The following is a 21,652-nucleotide window of genomic DNA, read 5'->3' on the forward strand; positions in this document are numbered from 1 at the left end:
ATGGTGGCTTTTTCACCTGTCATGTCTTTAAACTGATGCTTGGTGATTGATGTCTAATGAGAGTCATATATGTTAAAGTGGGTATGAATTGAACTAAATATTTATTGAGGTTCCTTTACAACTCTGAAATTTGTGCTTTTTATTTTCAATATGCTATTTTTCTTAGTTTTTTAGCTTTTTTCAGATTTCATATTCTATCTAAAGTAAAATATTTTTGCTGAATTTGGGGTTTCATGTTTTATTTTTTATATATGTCGATACAATTTTAATAATTGCTTCCTGACATCTTGTGATTTGCTGACTTCTAATGGAAAAATGATTAAAAATTTTATGAAATTGTTATCTCCAGGTTGAGGAAGAAAGAAATGAGACTCAAAGACAACTTTCTCATGAACAGAGTGCCAGAGCTTTGCAAGATGGAATTCTAAGTAATCATTTTTGGAAGCAGAAGGAAGCTTTGGAAGCAAATGTTTCTAAAATGAATCAGAGTTCTGAGGTATTCATTTTGGTCATTTTCAGTTCTAATGGCATGTTTTTAAAAGTCAAGATTTTTGTTCAATTTTGGGCATATTTGTCATCCTCAGTCCTCTCACTGCAGCAGATACTCATGATAATCAAAATCAACATGTTTTATTTGTTCTGTTGCTTCTTTTCTTTGAATTGAATGATTCAATTGACCTCCAGAGACCCAAGAATACTCCTACTGAAGAAAATCCCTGATCCTTAGTAGTACCTCTAAACCTTCTAAACATAAGAGGGAGCAGCTCATCATATTCGCTTACTCCTAAGAGAAGAAAGGAATACAACGGGGGTAGGAGGTGACCACTTGAACACAGACCACTTTTCCTCCTTTATTAAGTAGATTCATTTGTTTGCCCTTTTCAGTGCAAGGACTTTTGAAAAGGGTTATATGTTTTATATATATATAACATATATGTTGTGTATATATATATATATATGTATATATATATATATATATATATATATAATATGTTAATAGAGTTTGGTCTATTCCATGTTTCTTGAAAGAGAAGAAATAAAATTATTTATAACAAGAATAAATTTATCTTAGATTCCAAAATAAGATTATGTACATTACAAGGATTCACTCATTCATCATTACTTAACATGGTAAAATGAGAAGTCCATCAGATACCAAATTTAGGGTTTTTTATTTTATTTTTTTAACAGTAGTTTAAAATAAATTATTCAAGTTTCAGTAAAAAGTATTCAAGATTCATTAAATCTTCTGATGTTTGGTGACTGAAGTGCTTCATTTAAATCAGCTATTGTCTATTCATATCCTCCTCTTGTGTTTGTAGTAGAGACTTCATAGAATGAGTCTCCTAAGCTTCTTTTTATACCTGTTCCCACCAGTTCTGGATGGGACCAAATGCTCCTGGACCAGTTCTAGTAGTTTGGGAGTACAATATCAACCTTTTTTATTTTGGCCTCAAAAATTCCTTTTCCTTTAAAGTTTGTGGTTTAGGATTAGTTACCATCAATTAACTATTCTAGGCCTCACTTTGCTCATACCTAAAATTAGGAGTTTGAATTAGATAACCTCAAAAGGCTCTAAATTATTGATGCTATAATAATGCTACAGGTCTATCAGGTAACAAATTATTCTCAACATATATGCTAAGAAATTGTAATTATTACTTCATTTGTCTGTAGCTAAGATAATTGTGACAGGACAATGACTCAATAGTCCTGTCTGTAGGACTGTTTCATATCTTCAGTACCTAAGAGGAAATGAGCAATAGTAAAAGAGTGTTAGATTTGGATTCTAATGAATCTGTATTCAAATCCTGCTTCTAACACTTAGTAGCTGTGTGAAAATGGGCAGATCATTTAATAACTTCTTCTAACTATGTCCTCATGTAAAATGCAGATAATACTCATGAGTATTCCCTCATAAGGGTTTTGCAAGACTTAAATGAGATAATGTATCTAAAGCACTTTGCAAACTTTAAAAGACAAATATAAATGTTCAGTACTATTAATTTATCCTAATAACTATGAAAACTCAGCATAGGATAGAATGACTACAGGAAAGAAAGTAAAATAGGCTAAAAGGTAGACAAATCTGGAAACCTAAAAATATAAGGTTTGTAAAATATATATACTATATATATTATGTAGTGAAATGCCCATCCATTTTGAAGATTAAATATCTTAATTACTTATATTGATTTATGCAGCACTTTTAAGCCCTGCTCTTTGAGAAAATTGATTCAAGAAATGTGAAATAGGTAAAACTCTCTCAATTTACTTTTCCTTTGAATACACACTATTGAAATACACACCTTGGAACTTATTTTTAATTTTTAAATTAAATTTAATTTTTAAATTTTTAGTTAAATTCAGAGGAATTTAATTTTAATTTTTAATGCTAGGAAAAATCAGAATGCATAATTTTATTTTGAGTAGCAATGTTTTTCTGTTTATTGTATGTAGGTTCCTGATAGTCATGAAAAAGATCTGCAAAAAAATCATGCCCTCCAGGATGAAATTGCCATGCTCAAACTGGAACTAGATGCAGTAAAAATTAAGAATCAGGAAAAAGAAAATAGATATACTGAAGAAAATGAAGTTTTAAAAGAAAAGAATGATGAGCTTCAAAAGGAATTAAAATTGAATGAAGAAGCTTTAACAAAAACAATACTCCAGTACAGTGGACAACTTAATGTTCTGACAACAGAGAATGCAATGCTGAACTCTAAACTGAAGAATGAAATGCAAAATAGAGACAGAGTAGAGATAGAAATCGAATCATACCGTTCCCGCCTGACTTCTGCTATTCGTGATCATGAACGAAGTCAGACATCAAAACTAGACCTTGAACATACCTTTCAGCGAGAAAGAGATGAATGGCTTCGTTTGCAAGACAAACTAAATTATGACTTGTCTAGTCTAAGAGATAACAATGGTGTCCTTTCTCAACAGCTTTCTAAAGCTGAAAGTAAAGCTAATAGTTTAGAAAATGAGCTGCATCTTGTACGTGATTCACTCAGAGAAAAGACATTGATTTTAGAAAGCACACAGAGAGAACTAAACCAGGCCCAATATCAAGCAAAGGAACTTGAACACACAAATCAAATGGAAAAGGAAAAACTGAACAAATATGTTGTCAAACAAGAATCTATGCAAGAAAGATTTGCTCAAATCCAGAGTGAAAATATGTTGCTTCGACAACAGCTAGAAGATGCCCAAAACAAAGGCATCATTAAAGAAAAGGTAGTAAGTGACGTCCAGGTACAGTTTAGTGATCTCTTCAATAAACTTCGTGCTGATAGCGAAAAGCAAGTTCTTATGGTAGAAGAGAGAAATAAAGAGTTAATTAATGAATGTAACCACTTAAAAGAGCAAATGTGTAAACATGAAAATGAGAAAGCAGAAAGAGAGGTAGGTCTTTAAATAATATTTGATAAACATCTCTTTCAATTTCTAAAATGAAATTCAGAGGAATGTGTGGTCGTGATAATTTAGGAGTTTGATTTTTGAGTAGGAAGATGTTATTAACTTTCATTGTAAAAATTCTGACATCTAAGAGAGAAGGGGACCTGCTATCCATCTTTTTGAGAGTGAGATGCCTTGTTTTGTTTAAAACATATGTAATCCATGGAATTGTAAAGACAATGCTATAGTGTTAGTTTAATCAATGTAGTGTTAGGGATTATCACTTGAAAATAAATAGTAGTGAATCTGTAATTCTTATGTGCTTAATATTCCATTTTAAGACTGCAATAGAATAAATTATTTGAAATGAAAAAACTTTATATAAATTCTTAAAAATGGCACTAGAACTAATTTAACAAATCATTTTAGAAATCTGAATTAAGATAAATACTTTGAGATATTATAGTTATTTTTTCATAATCATTTAAACATGTTTATCAATATAACTAATTTTAATTCAAACTACTTTGAACTAATTTTAGAAATATTAAATATTGGGTCATATTTTAATGAAATTCCAAAAACTAGCAACTACTTTTCTTCAGTATTTAGGACTATAATTTTGTTCAAAGAGACCGATTATTCATCAAGCATTCCTGGGCCATCTTTTTAAAAAAATGCTTTTTTGCTTCTCTACTACATATTACTTGTCTCAGTATTTTTTCACTCTTTAACTCACATTTCTTGCTTAGTGTCCAAAATTTCAGTTTCCAGGATGACAGTCATTTGTTTTTACATCATTATATCTATGATTTTTCAGTTATGCAGTGGATTACAAGACTGCCATCTATTGTTTTGATTAATTTTATATAAAAACATGTATTTTAGTATATCTGATCATGCGTCTAAATCTAGACATTTCAGACTAGAATTCAGTTTATTTGTAGTAATTCAGTTAATTCAATTTTTTTCTTTCACAATTTTACATTAGCCTCTTTTAGCTTATTTTTTCTTCAAGAAATTTGCTAGGCTTTGGCTAACTTTATTTTTACAAGATAATCATATATTAAGAGAAAAATTTAAATTTCTTTTGCTTTTTAGCTTCATTTGCTATTAGTAAAATATGCAATTATTTCCTTTTCTATACATTTAAAATGAACAGGATTTTTATAGCATATCTATACTGTTACATAAATATAAATATAAAATTATAACATGTAATACCTATTAACTCTATGCCTTAGCATATAGGTATAGTATATAGGTATATATTTGTGTGTATATATATGTACACACATACATACACATATTACTGCTAGGTTAGAGAATGAAGTGACTACTCTTCAGTGGTGACCTTGTATTGTGCTGTGTATACATAAGTGGGAGATCTTCCATATTTTCAGTGGTTTCCCCTTTCTCTGTCCCACTGACTCCAACTAGTAATATAATCTTTTCCTAACAGGAAAAGAAGCTACTTTGAAGGCTTAGCAAGGACAGTTGAAGATACAAATAATAGCTAAGCATACACGTGCACACACACCACGCACACACGATTTCTTTTTTTTTTTTTACTTTTTGCAAACAAGGATCAATCACTTCAAGCACTTGTATAAGTCTGACAAGTATATCAGTTCTCAAGGGGAAATTATTCAAAGAAGGAAAATACAACTTTTCCTTATACATGTCCTCATTCTTGTAAGGTTAGCTACAAAGAAGTAAGGTAGTTAAATGTTCTGACAAATGGAAGAAGAAAGTCTCTAATGTTTTTATCAAGTATAGTATGATACTCTTCCCTCCTCTACCTCCAATGTGAGCCATAAATAAAATGTTTTATCCCCTTTGTCACTTTGGGAAAGGTATGATATTATTTTCAAAATGACAGAATGGAGAAAGTCAGGCTGAATTCATTGCTTTATGAGGAGAATACTAAATAAGTAGGAAGATGGCATTTGGTCCACACTAAATAGAGGAATGAGTGGTAAAGTGAAAAGAGTTTTTTGTAGTCTTACGATCTAAATTCAAATTCTTTTCTCTATTAATCACTACCTTCATGACCTTGAATAATTCATTTATCTTCTTGGGGGCTTGGTTTCTTCATCTGCAAATGAAGTGATTGAATTAAATAGGCACTGAAACTTTTTCTGGTTCTCAATTGTACTATGAATATGTTCACACAATATTTACATTAATTATGAAAGTATAAATACTTTATGTAAGTTAATATACATCAAATAAATAAGAAAAATAATATGGATATGTTTCTTTCAGATTACATTAAGACAGCTTCAACAAGAACTTGCTGATTCCCTAAAAAAACAATCTATGTCAGAAGCTTCACTAGAAGTTACATCACGTTATCGAAATGATTTAGAAGATAAGAAACAACAACTACAGAAGGAAATAGACCAAATCAAAAGCAAAGTATGTATACAAAAAATTTAGTAACTAATTTGTCATTAATGGTTTTCATTATAATATTTCCTTTTTCTCAATTTCTGAACATTGTACATGTTATTTATTTAAACTTGTACTTTCCCATTTGTGCTACCTATCCAAAACCTATCTATTTTCTTTATCTCTCTGATTCTCAAACACTACCTTCACCTCTAAGGTTCTCTTCAATTTTTTTTTGTTCTTTTTGAAAATTTTTATTTAGAATATTTTTCCATGGTTACATGATTTGTGGTCCCCCCTTCTTTCCTCTCCCTTCCCAAAGCCAATGTATCATTGTTCAAAACCTATTTCTATGTTATTCATATTTGCAGTACAGCGATCCTTTAACATCAAAATCCTAATCATATCTCTATCATACTGTTGGAAGCTATCCAGTAGCTCCAGGGTTCTGGAAAGGTACACAATTTAGGTGAGAAAGAAAGAAGCAGAAGCTGGAGGCTGTCAGTTAGCTCATGACTGCTCTGACAGGCATTGAGCTTGGGATTTATTATATACATTTTTCAAGAGCAGTTTCTTACAAAGTACAATTGAGTTCACAGCTGTAGAGACAACCAAGGTTACAGAATTACTTCATGATTGGCATATAGCTTGCAAGAAATTTCTCTCATGAAGATTATGCCTAGATGAGACAGCATCCAAGGTTGAAAAAAGAGTCTCACTTTATCTAAATGCTATTTTAGTAAAAACCTTCCATACTTCAAAAGATTTCTTAAAGAATAAGCCTTTAAGATTGTGGGATGTATTTAGTCCTTGGAAGGTAGCTAAGTGAGAGTGGAATTTGTCTGGGTCTGCCTACATTGTCCTTGGAATGTCTTGAAAGCAGGGAAAAAAGATAAAGAGCAGCTTCTGCTAATTTCTGCATTTTTCGGCTTAGGGAAAAATTGTTAACTCTTTAACTGCTGGTTTATTATGGTACTTAGAGGCTTTCTATAAAACTTGAGGCTATCCTAGAAAGTTAAATTGATATGTTTTCAATAATAAAAGGAGCCACCAGGAGGGGTCCATATTTTTATCTCAGATAAGCCATCCTGTCTGTGTCCTGACTTGCAGGGCAGAAAAATCAAGCACAGGGCCTTGCCTGACTGTGTTGATCTTGATGGGGTCCAGATAAAAAGATTCTATCAAAGGATCATATTTCTCTGAGTGGCTCCCGACATCATATTATGTGATCAATCATATATTTTTCTAATGCGTTTCTGGTTCCACAGTTCTTTCTCTAGTTGTGGATAGCGTTCTTTCTCACAAGTTTCTCCAGATTATCCTGCATCATTGCATTGCTGCTGGTAGAAAAGTCCATTACATTCTATTGTGCCACAGTGTATCAGTCTCTGTGTATAATTTTCTCCTGGTTCTTCTCCTTTCGCTCTGTATCAATTCCTGGAAGTCTTTCCAGTTCATATGGAGTTCCTCCGTTTCTTCATTCCTTTTAGCATAATAATATTCCATCACCATCATATACCATAATTTATTGAGCCTTTCCCTTATCGATGGACACCCCTCATTTTCCAATTTTTTACTACCACAAAGAGCACAGCTATAAATATTTTTGTACAAATATTTTTCCCTATTTATCTCTTTGGGGTACAAACTCAGCGGTGGTATGGCTGGATCAAAGGGCAGGCATTCATTTAAAGCCCTTTGTGCATAGTTCCAAATTGCCTTCCAGAATGGTTGGACCAAATCACAACTCCACCAGCAGTAAAGCCTCTTCAATTTTAAAAATATGATTCTTTGCCATAAATCTTCCTTTGACTTTTCCTATTGATTTTAGAATCTTCTGATAAACATACAATTTACTATTTAACTATGCTTTGCCTGGTATAATCAAACTAATGTTTCCTATATCAATGTTGTTTCCCCAACTAGATAGTAATTTGTTGAGGTCAGGGATTATTTTTACTTCTTTATCTTCTACAGAAGTCCCTCGCATAGCATTTTGTTAATAGAAATAAGCATTAATATAAGAGGAGAAGAAGGAGGAGAAGGAGGAAATGCTAATTAAATGTTTTTGTCTGGCTCTGCCTGGAATTGAAAGTTTAACTAAAAATCCTTTTAGGCTTATTTATGTGATTTATGTAATATTTAAACTAAACATCTTTGAGTTCTCTTCTAGTTTGATTTTCATAAATTTTCTATTTCCCATAATCTGCCAATGTCAAAATAAAAATACAGTATAACACTATTTTAAAATATTGTGATATGATAAAGAGGAGGCTATAAGCCAATATGATTTCATAGTCATCTTATCACAAAATGTTCCCTTTATTACTGTCAAATGCATTTCTTTAATATAGGTTGTTTTCCCACATTTTTAAGCAGTTCAAGATATGGTATCCATCACTATACCAGCCAAAAGCTATGGAAATGGAAATTTCTCATATCTTTTGAAACACATTTTAAACCTGGTAACAATCATCCTTGGTAAAGTGTTGGAAATCTATGCAGAAAGACCAAACATTTAATTTTTAATGATGAGATTTTTTTCTGCTTAGAGGCAACTCATCAGCAATATGGATAGAGCTTTGGACCCGATGTTACAAAGACCCAAGTTTGAATGTATCCTCAAACACTGTCTGTGTAATCCTGGACAATTCACTTAATGTCTGTCTGATTCAGTTTCCTCAACTATAAAAATGGGGATAATAATAAAAGCACCTATTTCCCAGGGTTGTTGTGAGTATCAAATGAGATAATATTTCTAAAGCATTTATCATAGTACCTGAAACATAGTCTATACTTAATAAATACTTATATCTGCTCTAGAAATATAAAAGCCAATATTGCCAGTTATATATAATCAGAATCATTATCTTCCACATTTTGATAAGTACCTTTTAATGTGGCAAAACAATTCTCTTACTATTCAGTATAATTGTTTCAATAAGAAATGCTTTACTGTTCATTTAAACCTTATCCTGATATATGATTGAGAACATTTCCAGGTTTTGGAAGTCGGCATTCAAATGAAAAAAGTTCTTTTTTTGAGTTAACTGCCCTATCACCAATTCTCTTTATTTCCTTCCCATTCTTATTGGCCTACATTGATGAAAATATTAACCTTCAAAAGCTTTTCAGCTTCAGGCTGCAATGTAGACGTTGTGTGGACTGACCCTTAGAAGGTATATCAAGGAAGTAGTAAATTAGAGTCCACCTTTGGCAATATGAATTAGGTCAATTCACTGGTACCATTTCTCATCTCTCTTCTTTCTCTGATCAAGCAGGTAGCAAAACATTTACTATATAAAAATTAGGGAATTTCCTCTTTCTTCCTTGTTCAACATTTATTTAATCTATAAAATCCATTATGTGACATACACTGTGATGGTTTCTGACTAGATTACAAGGAGTACGTATAAGATCTGCCCTCTGCCCTTTAAGGAATCAAAGTCTCAGTGGGGAGCCAATATAAATAATGGAAGTTCAATTATAATACAAGGAAGCACATAAACAATACACCAAATATTGTATAAATAATGTAAGCATTTATTAAAGGGTGAAGTTACTGTAGTTGATGATTAGAGCAGATGGTACCTAAGCCAATCATTTTTTCCCAATCTGAAAAAATAATCAACGCAAGGTCCTAAACTTTAGAAGAACAGTTGCCAAATAACCAAATTTGACAACATTGTATTTTAGATAATTGTATAAGGAGAAATTAAAATCTACATTTGAAGGTTACTTTTCTTTCAAACAGATGTTTGTTACCTAGAACAGAAATTCTATTATGCAATTTCCTAATCACCAAACATAACCATTATCATTTTACATGAGACAGCTTTGGTTTAATAGTGTATTGGTATGGAGCAAGTTCATTTCAATTCACCCTCTCTGATTTAATAGCTACAAAACTCCAGGAAAGTTCCTTAAGGATATTTGCCTAGGGCAACTCCCTAGGACTTACAAAGTTATATAGATGGCTATGATCTACATTGATGCCATTTTCTGAGCTACTGAAGTCATAAATCTTTCACATACTTAATGTATTGTGTATGTCCCCACAAGAAGTGAAAGTCAATGGATATAGTGATATTTGGAATACAAAAATAATATACCTTTGCCTAGTGGGCTACTATTTGATAGACTAGTGAGAATTTTGGTTGGTAAATGTTATTATTTAACTACAGTCATTCTTAATTCAGAATTAGTTAGAATACTATAATTTTATTGTTAAAGTTACAAAATTTAAGGCATTTTGTTTGGAATTTTTTTAGCTGCAAGAATCTGAAGAACGGCACCTACAGTCAAAGCGGTCTACTAATGAGTTAGAAGATCATATACAAAAGTAAGAGTTAAATCATTTTTAAGATTAATTGCTCTGACTAGTTGTATTGAGCTGTAGCAATGTAGATTGGAATATACACCCAAAGAGGTGTTGGTTTTTTTGTTTGTTTTCAATATATTCAAGTGTGTTGCACTTTAACCATAATGGAAATTATAGGCAGAATTTGAATTCATAAGCCCCATTAAATAATGTGAAATCATCTGTTTTCCATCTTAATAACTAAGGTAGAAGCAGTGTAATCAAATGAATAGAGAACCCGACTCTAGTTATGAAAATCTGGGTTCAAGTTGCATGTCTGGCACATTTTGGCTGTGTAATCCAAGGAAAGTTACTTCGTTTCCCACACGTTTTTCTCCAGAATTACACACTGCAGAACAGGTACCACTATATCCTGGGAGGATTTTCCTCATAAGAGTTCTCTATTCCAATAAGATTTTCATATCTTGCTAACCCCTCCCCTCACCAAAAAAGCCCACAAAGAAATTTTGGCCAGTTGTGTATCTCAACAGGTTTTTTTCAGAAATTGTGTAATATTCAGAACATGTGGTTAGTATAATATGTGATTACAAATTAAGAAGGTATGTCTGAAGACTTATCAAAAGACAGGATTTCTGTAAAACAGAAAATTGTCTGCCCCTGCTAGCAGAGGTTTCATTATACTTTATAATCTCCAGAAACAATTATGAGAGGTAAACTGATTTAGTAGGGTGAGAGATTTTGGAGTCAGGAAAACCTGGGTTCAAATCCTGCTTCTGACATCTAATGACTGTGTGACTCTTGGCAAGTCTCTCTGGGCCAGCAGGCAACTTTGGAAGACTTGGAGGTTGCAGATTTATATAGGTAAACAGTGTAGTCCTATAGCAAGGAAATCACAAGTGATTGTGCATGTTTGATAATATGTTTTACAACAAATATACATGTCTAGATTTATAATTTGTAGGAAGATATGTGTATATCTATTCAAACAGATTATAAGTTCCTAACAGTTCTCCTTTTTTTTGTTTTTTGTATCCCACATCCCAAATATTTTCTATCATCTGTCTCTGTGCATTTGCAGAGACTGTCTGCTCTTCTAGGAATGTTCTACCTCCTCACCTCCATCTCTTGGAACCTCTAGCTCCACTCATAGCTCCCAAAGACACAACTACCTTTTTCAGGAGACTTTTCTGGATCAATTCTTTTCACTCATTCTCTCCTAAATTACTTTGCATTTACTTCCCATAAACTGCACATGCTTACCTATACATGTTGTTTTTATGCTGGTAAAATATAATCATTTTGAGGGTGAGAGACATTTTTACTTTTTTATCTCTATATCCATTCACCAAGCCCTGCACTAAAGCCATTAACCTTAATAAGAGTTTGTTCAATTAAATTAAATATAAAAAATCTTTAGAAGTATTAAATTGTTGATGATAAATTTCCTTTTTCTAGGCTGGAAATTGAAAATGCCAGGTTAGAAGCTACAGTAAAACAACAAATGGGCAAAATTGAACAAATTCAGGAAAACATGTTGGATCCTACTTCAGTAAGTCAGTTCTGAGATTTAGTTTTTCTCATTTTAAAAACATCTTTCCTTTGTTTAAGCAATAGAACATGATAAGAATTTTTAATCATTAAAAGTCCACTTGGTAATGTAATTTGATATCTAACCACATTCATTGATTTAGTATGCTTTTGGTGTTAATCATTCTGTTGTGGAAGGGATTAATTTTTTCACATAAAATTAATAATACCAAATTAAAAAGTTATAAAGAAATTGTAAAAAAGAGTGTTAGCGTCATATGATAAATGAAAGGAGATTCCAATGGTGATCATAGATATGGGTCAATCTTTTTATTATAAAGCCTTTTGGTGAAATTGTGATATCAGTGTAGTTGTTATAATTTAGACTTCTCACCAAAATTAGTTCCAAGTTATTAAGAATTAAGTTTTATAATTTCAACACAGGGAATGCCTAGAGTGTGGGCCAGGTGTGTCAACACACAAGGTAAATGGGAATTGGCCATATGGAAAGGGAAAAGGCCAGTGTTCCTCCAAGAAACTGCCCCCCATTCTATGCTTATCTATTCATTTTGTTTAAGTAATAACTACATTGAAATCAAATGTGAACTTTCATTTACATAAAATTTAAAAAGTAGTTTATTGTCAAATAAGAAGAAAGCTATGTCATTTTAAGTAAGATCAATCATTTTTTTTTCAAATCTCCATATTTGTCTTGATAAGATAAGCTATACTTAATGAACTGATATTTACAATTGGATCTGGAGTTAATGAAAAGTATCCTTTTTTAAAATACCAATTCAGTTCTTAAAATATTTTGCTTTTTAAAATTTTTTTCAAAGCTTGATAATGAAAGGGAAAAATTAAAGAAACTCATTGAGGTAAAGCAATCTCTAGAAAATCGTCTAGATCAAGAAATGAAGAGAAATGGTGAATTGCAGAAAGACATCAGTGGGTAAGACTACTTTTTCCAGACTGTTTCAACTAACGTTAAGAAAGATATAATATTTATTTTGTTAAATCCTAAGTACAAATTAATTTTATTCACTAATGTAACAGGCCTGGAAAATGCCCATTTGTGGGTTCACAGAGGAAACTAAAGTGAGTGTTCTGGGAGAGCCCCCAGCTCATTGCCACAGTATGATCAGCTGGGAGTTGGGTTTCAGCTCTTTCTGGCCTGCAGAAATGGCCGAGCTGAAACTCAGAGTGAGAGGGTGGCAGGCTGCGAGCTTAAAGAGACAGTGACATAGAAAGCAGAGCCAAGAGCAGAGAGAGGCAGAGAGTCACACAAAATCCATCAGGCGCATTGGAGTCAAGGATTATGGGAATGTAGGTAGCCTGTGAATGCAATCACAGATTCCATTTTATTGAGGATATAGGTTCAATATTTACATCATTCCTACACTAGGAATATGATATAGCAAGAAGAAGGTAACATGTCAGAAACATACATTCTTCAGTGCCAATTAGAGTACACAGATGTCAGCTGCATAAAGGAGTACACACAATTCATCAATAGTAATCTTCAAAGCTTTTTTCAGTCTATTATCACTGACATAAGTATTTCTTTAGAAGTACAAGGTACCAGGATATTGCTGATATGTAGAAGGCCATTTTGTCCCTGAGACAGATTCCCAGGTTTGTGATTAGCTAGACAGGATGTCGTGAGCAATTAAGAAAGCCAAGTGTTCTTAGACATTGATTTATAGACCTCGAAGGTCAAGACTGGTCCTTGCCAGGATCTGAGGCAGATCTGCAAATGACTCTTTTCTGGCTGCTTTTTCAATGGTAGAGTGTCCCTATGAACTTGTCACACTAATACTTAGATAATTACAGTATATGTAATTCCAAGTGAACAGTTTGTACATTTTCATTTTACTCACTAAATTAATGCTGAAAGTAAAAGCTTTCTGAATTGCATCTTTTGAAATTGTAATAAAATGCAACATAATACCTATACCTTAAAGTATGTTTTCCAGAATTCTACTCTGCTGCCTATGACAGTGGTCTCTTATTAAATATGCTATTTTACATATAAGTTGTTTCTTTAAAGTCTAATGTTCTCATTCCATTTTATTTCCTTCATTCTTCATTTATTTATTCCTTTACCATTCAATGAGAAAATATGTATTAAACTGTGTCATCTATAAAACACTATGCCAGTTCCTGGAGCTTCAGAGGTAAATATGTACAGTCCCTGCTTTGAAGGTGATTAGCATCTAGTAGAAGAGATAATACAGGACCCCAATAACTGTTGTGCAGATAACAATGTGGAAAGTGCTTAAGAATGGTCCAGCGAAAACATAATCAGAGACTGGAGATATTTACTTATCTCTTCTGACTTTATGGAATTAGGAAGATTCCATTAGGAATATGGCATTTGGGCTGCACACTAGAAAATTCCTTGGCTTCACATTTAAGGCCCTCCACTATATGGCAGCACCCTGCCTTTTACACTAAAATCATATTATTCCCTCTAAGCTCCAGTTAAACTGGACTATTCTCTTTCCTTCAAAACATGCCCCATACTTTGACATCTCTGCCCTGTGCCTATGACTTTCCACTGTGCCCTCTGCTCTCCTCCTCACCCAAATACAGCTCCTCAGGGGAGCCTCATCTCTGTGGTTGAGAATGAAGGACCTTCACCATCAGATTTCATAACAAACTTAGTGCTCTTCAGTTTGTTGTGTATACGTGACTGGAAAATGACAAAAAACAACAAATGTCTTGTATTGTGACTGTATGAGAGGAGGAACCACATAGCCTGTCTTAATTTTATTCTTTCCCAGCCCTTATGGTTAAGCACTTAATCCTTTTTCATTTTGAATCAAATTCAAGTTGATGAATTTGAATTGATTATGACAAGAGGCCACCAGCTTGAGGTATCACATCCTCTGATCACAAGTAGAGGCAGCCAGTTAAATGGCAAAGAAGCACCTCCAAGTCATCATGCATTTCCCAGGATTGTGTTATGGTTTAAAGAGGTTTTTGTGGGCTTATATTGAACTGCCTTTTGGAGCATGAGTTCTTGTGGGGGAGAAATTAATTCCCCATTGCAACCAATCAATTTACAGGATATCTTTTGAGATCTGTTTTACCTTCCAAGTCAGATACTTGCCTATATTTATATTCACTAATCAAACTTTTTTTATTTTTTTTATTTTAATTGTGAATATTTTCCCGTAGTTACATGTTTTATGTTCTTTCCCTCTCCTCCAAATTCTCCTAATCCCCCTCAGCCAACGCACAATTCCACTGGGTTTTACATGTATCTTTGATTAAGACCTAATTCCATATTATTGATAGTTGGACTAGAGTTATTGTTTAGTGTCTACATCCCCAATAATATCCCCATCAGCCTATGTGTTCAGGCAGTTGTTTTTCCTCTGTGTTTCTCCTCCCACAGTTGTTCCTCTGAATGTGGTTAGTTTTCTTTCTCATAAGTCTCTCAGCCTTGTTCTGGATCCTTGCATTGCTGCTAATACAGAAGTCCATTACATTCGATTTTACCATAGTATATCAGTCTCTGTGTACAGTGTTCTTCTGGCTCTGCTTCTTTCACTCTGCATCAATTCCTGGAGGTCTTTCCAGTTCACATGGAATTCCTCCAGTTTATTATTCCTTTGAGCACAATAGTATTCCATCACCAACAGATACCACAATGTGTTCAGCCATTCCCCAATCGAAGGACAAAACAAACTTTTTAAATGTAACTTTATATTCTACTAATAACAAATGATATCACTTATGATTTGCAGGGGCAAAGGTATTTGAATACTTCACCACCTAATTTACACAGATCTATAGTTAAAATAACAAAGGCATAAAAACATCACAAATCTTTTTAAGAATCATTTTATGTATCATTTGAATTTTTTATCATATTAATGGAAGCCACCCCTATTTCTGAAAATGTAACTCTGAAACCAGAGGTCATTTGGGGAATATTCTACAATGAAGTGATATTAATGAAGAACTGCAATAAAAATATACATATTTTAAAATGGAGATGAAATCATTAGTAAGACTACTATTTCTTTAACTTATTTTTACAAAATATTGTCAGATTTTAATTGAATTACTTCTTTATGAATTTATTTTCTTCTCTATGATAGAAAATAATTTAAGACAATGGATCCAAAATCATAATATATTTTTAAATATGTAACAATTGAACTATGAGCCTGATTTAATAATTCTGTTCATTCTCACAGATTTAAGAAATTATTAAAAGCCACAAAAAAGAAATTAAAAGATTATGAAAAGGGAAATCTTGATTACCAGGGAAGACTGAAGCATGCATGTTCTGAAGAGGATGGACAAATTAATAGGTTAAAAAATAAGGTAATCCTAATCAATATTGGAAAATGTAAAATTCCTTATTTTCATATTCCTTTTGAAATGGTTATATGTCTTAGCAGGTCAGTGGATACCAGGATCCATGGTAAGATATAAAGTCACTCTACCTGGAAGGCAATAATTTCCTTTTTTTTTTTCAAACCCAAACTTTCTTTCTTTTTTTTTTTTTTTTTTTTTAAGATCTTACCTTCTGCCTTAGAATCAATAGTCAGTACTGATTCCAAGGCAGAAGAGTGGTAATAGCTAAACAAGTTGGGTTAAGTGACCAGCTGGGAAATATATGAGATCAGATTTGAACCTAGGACCTCCCAGCTGTGACTTTGTCTACTAAAACAACACATTCTATTTAAGGCCTAGTCACAGAAATCTAGTATACTGCTGTTAGGGACTTAGTAGACAAGTTTGGGGATTTTATATCTCCCTCTAAATACTGAGCTCTAGGGACTTTCTATATAGATTTGTAAATTAGAAATCTTTAATCACTTTATAGATATATACATTCTCCTAAATAAAATGTATTATACATATATAATTATTACATGAATATAATATATAGTATTCTATATTATATCTGATTGCTTCTTGAGTATTTGAAAGCCTGAAAGGAGAAATATTAGATTTGTTTTGCTCATGAATGGAAGTTGTAAAGACTTAAATTTAGATTTGATAAAAAGAATAACTTTCTAATAATTATTGATCCCAAAGGGAAATGGGCTGTTTCAAGAGACCAAATACTGGAAAGCTCTTTAGGATCAGTTATCACAAGACCTCTTAGAGCCTCTGAGCTCTCTCCAAAACTTTCCTTTTGTGATCCTAATCAGGAAAAAAATACCTCTCACCCCCTCCAAAAGGATGCCTACTAGGCATAACCAATTTGAAAAGTGATAGCTCTTTAAGAGCCTTTAAAATGACAAACAGGGAATAGCTGGGTGGCTCTGTGGATTGAAAGCCAGGTCTAGAGATGGGAGGTCCTAGATTCAAATCTGGCCTCCGGCACTCCTAGCTCTGTGATCCTGAGCAAGTCACTTAATGCCCATTGTCTAATCCTTGCCACTTTTCTGCCTTGGAACCAATACACAGTATTGATTCTAAGGTGCAAGGTAAGGGTTTAAAAAAATTAAAATAAAATAAAATGACAAAGAATAAAACAACAGTTTAATTACAAAGTGATTACTGCTAGTATTAAGAAACTTCATAATACAGCAGATTTAAAAATTAAGATCATTCTCTATAAAAACATGACTTGAGTTGTTTTAAGAGAGGGAAGAACTAATTCTTGGAAGGTTTTTGTTTCATTCCACCCATTAGTGGATAAAAACCATTCATTCCAGTATGCCCTATACATTGCTTTTCTATTTTAGGGAAGCAAAAAATTTCCCCCTACTAGAATAATAATAAATTGACACATCTGAGGCAACTTTTTCTTAAGATTCTAGCATCTGATTATATTAAGTTATTTCCCCAAATTCAACACCTTACACCCACTACAAGTTAGAGGAAAGTCCCAAAGAGGTTTTGAAAAACATGTGTTCAAATGAGATAATAGAGAAAACACTTTGCAAACTTTAAAGAGCTATGTAAATGCTAAATTCTACTAGAAGTAGTACTCATTTTTTTCCTATGACAAGTGACTCCTTAGAAACATCTTCTCTCAATATCATTAATTTTCCTACATGATGTCTGCTTTCTTGCAGTTCTAATCAATTTTTATTTAAAATAATTTTAACATTTATTGACTCTTTGCCCTTTGGAACTCAGTAGCATCACACTTTTTTAATTTGTCACTTAGTTCAGTCAGTTATTTAATCCCCCTAGGTAAAGAAAAAACAGGTAAAAATCTTGCTAAGTTTGTTGGTTTATTTTGTAGAAGCACACGGGGAAGAGGAAGAGGACTCTTACACAATAGAACTTCTGAATTTAGTAATTTCTTGGTAAAGGTGATATATGTGCTGTGTGGAATCACCAGAGTTTTATAGATTTAAAAGACGTTATTTTCTCTGGCTCTGTAATTGAACATCTCACCATGTACATTCAAATTAATATAAAATAGATTTTCTTTCTAAGTCAAGTCTATGCCAGAGAATCAATGCTCTCAGTAGAATGACAAAAAGGAATTTCATTTATTTCCCAATACCTTTTAGATCTCTTGCTGGAGCAACTAGATGGCTCAGTGGATAGAGGTCCAATCCAGGCTTGGAAACAGGAGATCTTAGGTTCTTATCTGCCCTCAGACTCTAGATGTGTGATCCTAGTCAAATCACTTGACCTCAGTTGTCTAACCCTTATTGCTCTTCTTTCTTGGAAGCAGTCCTTCATATTGATCCTAAAAAAATGGAAGGCAGGGTTAAAAAAAAAAAAGAGAGAAATCTCTTGTTGCTTCAGGCCTAGTCTAACTTAAAAAGAGTTGACTGGCATCTGTCCATTTACTGTGACTTTTAATGGTATCTGCTCACTGTACAAAAAACTGGGAAGGAGAAGACGTTAAAAAATTAGACAACTGAAGACAATAAAGGATCAAATACTGAATTTGAGTTACATAGACTATATGAGCTACAATATTATTTCATATCTTCTGCTTCCAGTCTTAACATTGTTTTTAATTTGTAAATATGCCTAAATATTCATTTTAGGAAACATTTTATAGCTGAAACATAGGTATAATGATAAATTTCATTACAACTAAATTAAAAGTAATTTAACCTTAACAGTTTTAAATTAGCATTAAGTTAAAAGACCTTTATTTTACTTGTGTAATTACTAAGCTAATGTTTTTACTTACAGATTGATGATCTTACACAACAATTGGAAGCAGCATCTTCAAAATGTATACATTTGGAATCTATGAATCGAGGTCTTCAGGAAGAGTTATTTTCTTTGAAAACTGTTCAAAAGAAATGTGACAGGCTGGAAAAGATTAAAAAACAATTGGAAGAAGAAGTAGCTAATCTTAAGCACCATTTAGAAATTAATACACTAGAACATAGTCAAGTAGAACAATATAAACGTGAGATTGAAGAACGAGCAAGGCAAGAGATTGTAGAAAAACTGAAAGAAGTCAACCTATTCTTACAGGTTACTTTATAACTATTATCCTTTTAAAATATTTCTATGTAAATGCATGTTTAGGATTCTTTCCCCAGTTCTAAATCCAGAAAAATTTTCTCCTTCTGCCTTCTTTGAGTCTCCGTGAGTTTGGTATTACTATCATTATGAAAATAGCCTTTGAAATCATAGGTGAAAATGATGATATATACTATGAACTTAAATAATAATGGGCATAATTAGAAAAAAATTACAAGGGTGAGCTTTTTTTCAATTCAAAAATATTTTAGTTGTAATAAAATGTATTAGAAGATTCTGGGGTTAGAGTGCTTTAAAGAATTATACCTATTGTTTTTATAATAATCTAATATTAGCAGTAGAATAAAAACTATTGAACTAACGTCAATAGGAATAGGGTTGGGTTTTTTTAAGTTCAAGTTTAATTCAGATGATCTTGATAATGAATACTTTCAAAGTTAGAATCTTATTTTAGAAATTCAGAATTGCTCTCTATAACATTGGCTGAAATTAAAATGAAACTAAAATAACATAGTAACAAACATCTTATAATTTTCAAGATAGAGTTGAGCATATTTTTGTTAAAGTCATTCTTTGTTTTTCCATTTGATTCAGACACAAGCAGCATCCCAAGAGAACTTAGAACAATTAAGAGAAAATAACAATGCTTCAATAAGAAACCAAATGGAGCATAGAATTAGAGATCTAGAATCTGAACTTTCCAAAATAAAAAATTCACAACAAGATTCTACTAAGGCGGAATTAGAGATCTACAGGCAACTCTATTCTGAAGAATTAAAAACAAGAAAATCATTGTCAAACAAATTAGAAAGGTAAGTCCAAAGACAGACATTAAGAAAATAGTAAAAGTAATTAGATTGCTTAAGTTTTCCATTTTGAATTTAAGAAATCCTTAGTGGATAAATATATTATTTAGTTGGAAAATGGGAGCTGACTGTAGAGATAATACTTGTATAAAATATTGATAAACCAAATTTTTTTTAGATGTTAACTAAGTATATGTGAAGACAATGTGTTATATTAGAAAGAACCCTGACTTTGGAGTTCATAGTACCTGGTTTTATTAAGTCTTGCCTCTGATACTACTCTATGACATTGGACCAGTAACTTAATCTTCTTGGGTCTCAGTTTCTTCATCTGTAAAATGAGGATGTTAGATAAGATGACTTCTGAGATCCCTTTCAGCACTCAATATGTGATCCTGTAAAACATTTATTTTTAAGTGTGCCTTATTGATATGTCATATTATATCTGGTAAAGATTAGTTCTTGCAGGTTGAAATTAGATAGCTTGAAAATTATTATAACTTTTTTTAAATGATTGAATCATTTCCCCAAATGACAATACTAAAATGTTTAAGTGTTTCTGAAAATGTTATAACAGGATCATAGTAATATATGGCACATTGTAAATAATCTTTTACTAATGATGATAGCCAAGACTATAGGACCTGGGGCCATCCTAGTGAAGTAGAGCAAATTGCACCATGTTCCTCACTGTTCCATCCCTTCAGTCTTATATTTGGTGAAAACTTATTGAGAAAACTGTTAGAAGGAAGGAAAGAAAATATTACAGAATGGAAAGGTTTAAGAGTCTTAGCCAAAAGATACTATCTGTTTAAAACAAAGAGCTGGAGCAATCTTCCTTAGTATATATATATATATTGGAGACAATAGTGGAAAGTGTTATGGACTGGCTATACATTTGAAAGCCTCAGGACTTTTTTTTAGCCTCAGTTGACTTCCCCTCCTTGAACCCCTAGAGACTTTATCCCTGCATCATTGGCTTCTATGTAGGCCTAGGGAGAAGGACTGCAAAACACTGCCTAGGATAATCACTGAGATTTGATATCTTTAAAAACAACTCTAACATTTCCAATATGAATTTATTTAAATACAAGGGTTTTTAATGGCTTTCTTAAAGATCAGATTAGTAAGGAACCCCAGATTTACAAGTATCTTTTGTGGTTTGTTTTGTTTTGTTTTTAATTTTCCCAGGACATTCCGAAAGCTTTTTCATTCCCTGAATTTCTTTATATAGTTTGTTGGGAAAGGACCATACTGGAAGTAACTCAGTTTATGCAAAACCTATATACTTTGATTGTTTTCCCAGTTAAAATACTATTCTGGGAAAAGTCATAATTATGATAACATTAATAAAAAAACATACCAACCATTTATGAAAAATGCTAATCGTTTACATGCTTTGAAATATTCACAGAACAAATGAGAGACTAGCTGAGGTCAGTGCTGAACTCCTAAATGAAAAACAAAGAAGTAAAACTTTAATCACCAGTTTTACTGCAAGTCCAATTCTGGAACCACCTCATATTGGGAATCTTAATAATAGTTTAGTCCTCAATAGAGGACTCATTCCAAGAGGAAACTTGGTATATTCTACTGGAAATACAGTGTCTTCAAAAAACAGAGCAGAGGCCTACTTTACAAAGGTGAGTCATTTAGAATTGTTTTCTTCCTTTCTGTTATAGATATAATGCAAATTATTCATTTTTTAAACAATTACCTTCCATCTTATAATCAATACTATGTACAGGTTCCAGGGCAGAAGAGC

The 21,652-nt window shown here is 32.5% G+C and overlaps 1 protein-coding gene across 2 annotated transcripts in view; it reads left to right on the plus strand.

Annotated features, from left to right (window-relative positions):
- The window catches only part of ANKRD26 (ankyrin repeat domain 26), a 77,645-nt gene that overhangs the window by 46,141 nt on the left and 9,852 nt on the right, over window positions 1-21,652 (plus strand). For both annotated transcript variants that reach the window (XM_044679524.1, XM_044679525.1), the window contains 10 exons: window positions 350-496; window positions 2,461-3,408; window positions 5,671-5,823; window positions 10,068-10,138; window positions 11,573-11,666; window positions 12,484-12,596; window positions 15,856-15,985; window positions 18,782-19,072; window positions 19,676-19,893; window positions 21,302-21,530. In XM_044679524.1, coding sequence (XP_044535459.1) covers window positions 350-496; window positions 2,461-3,408; window positions 5,671-5,823; window positions 10,068-10,138; window positions 11,573-11,666; window positions 12,484-12,596; window positions 15,856-15,985; window positions 18,782-19,072; window positions 19,676-19,893; window positions 21,302-21,530 — 2,394 coding nt within the window. The remainder of the gene's footprint in view (window positions 1-349; window positions 497-2,460; window positions 3,409-5,670; window positions 5,824-10,067; window positions 10,139-11,572; window positions 11,667-12,483; window positions 12,597-15,855; window positions 15,986-18,781; window positions 19,073-19,675; window positions 19,894-21,301; window positions 21,531-21,652) is intronic.

The sequence above is a fragment of the Gracilinanus agilis genome, chromosome 5 (genome assembly GCF_016433145.1).
Source record: "Gracilinanus agilis isolate LMUSP501 chromosome 5, AgileGrace, whole genome shotgun sequence".
Lineage (NCBI taxonomy): Eukaryota > Metazoa > Chordata > Mammalia > Didelphimorphia > Didelphidae > Gracilinanus > Gracilinanus agilis.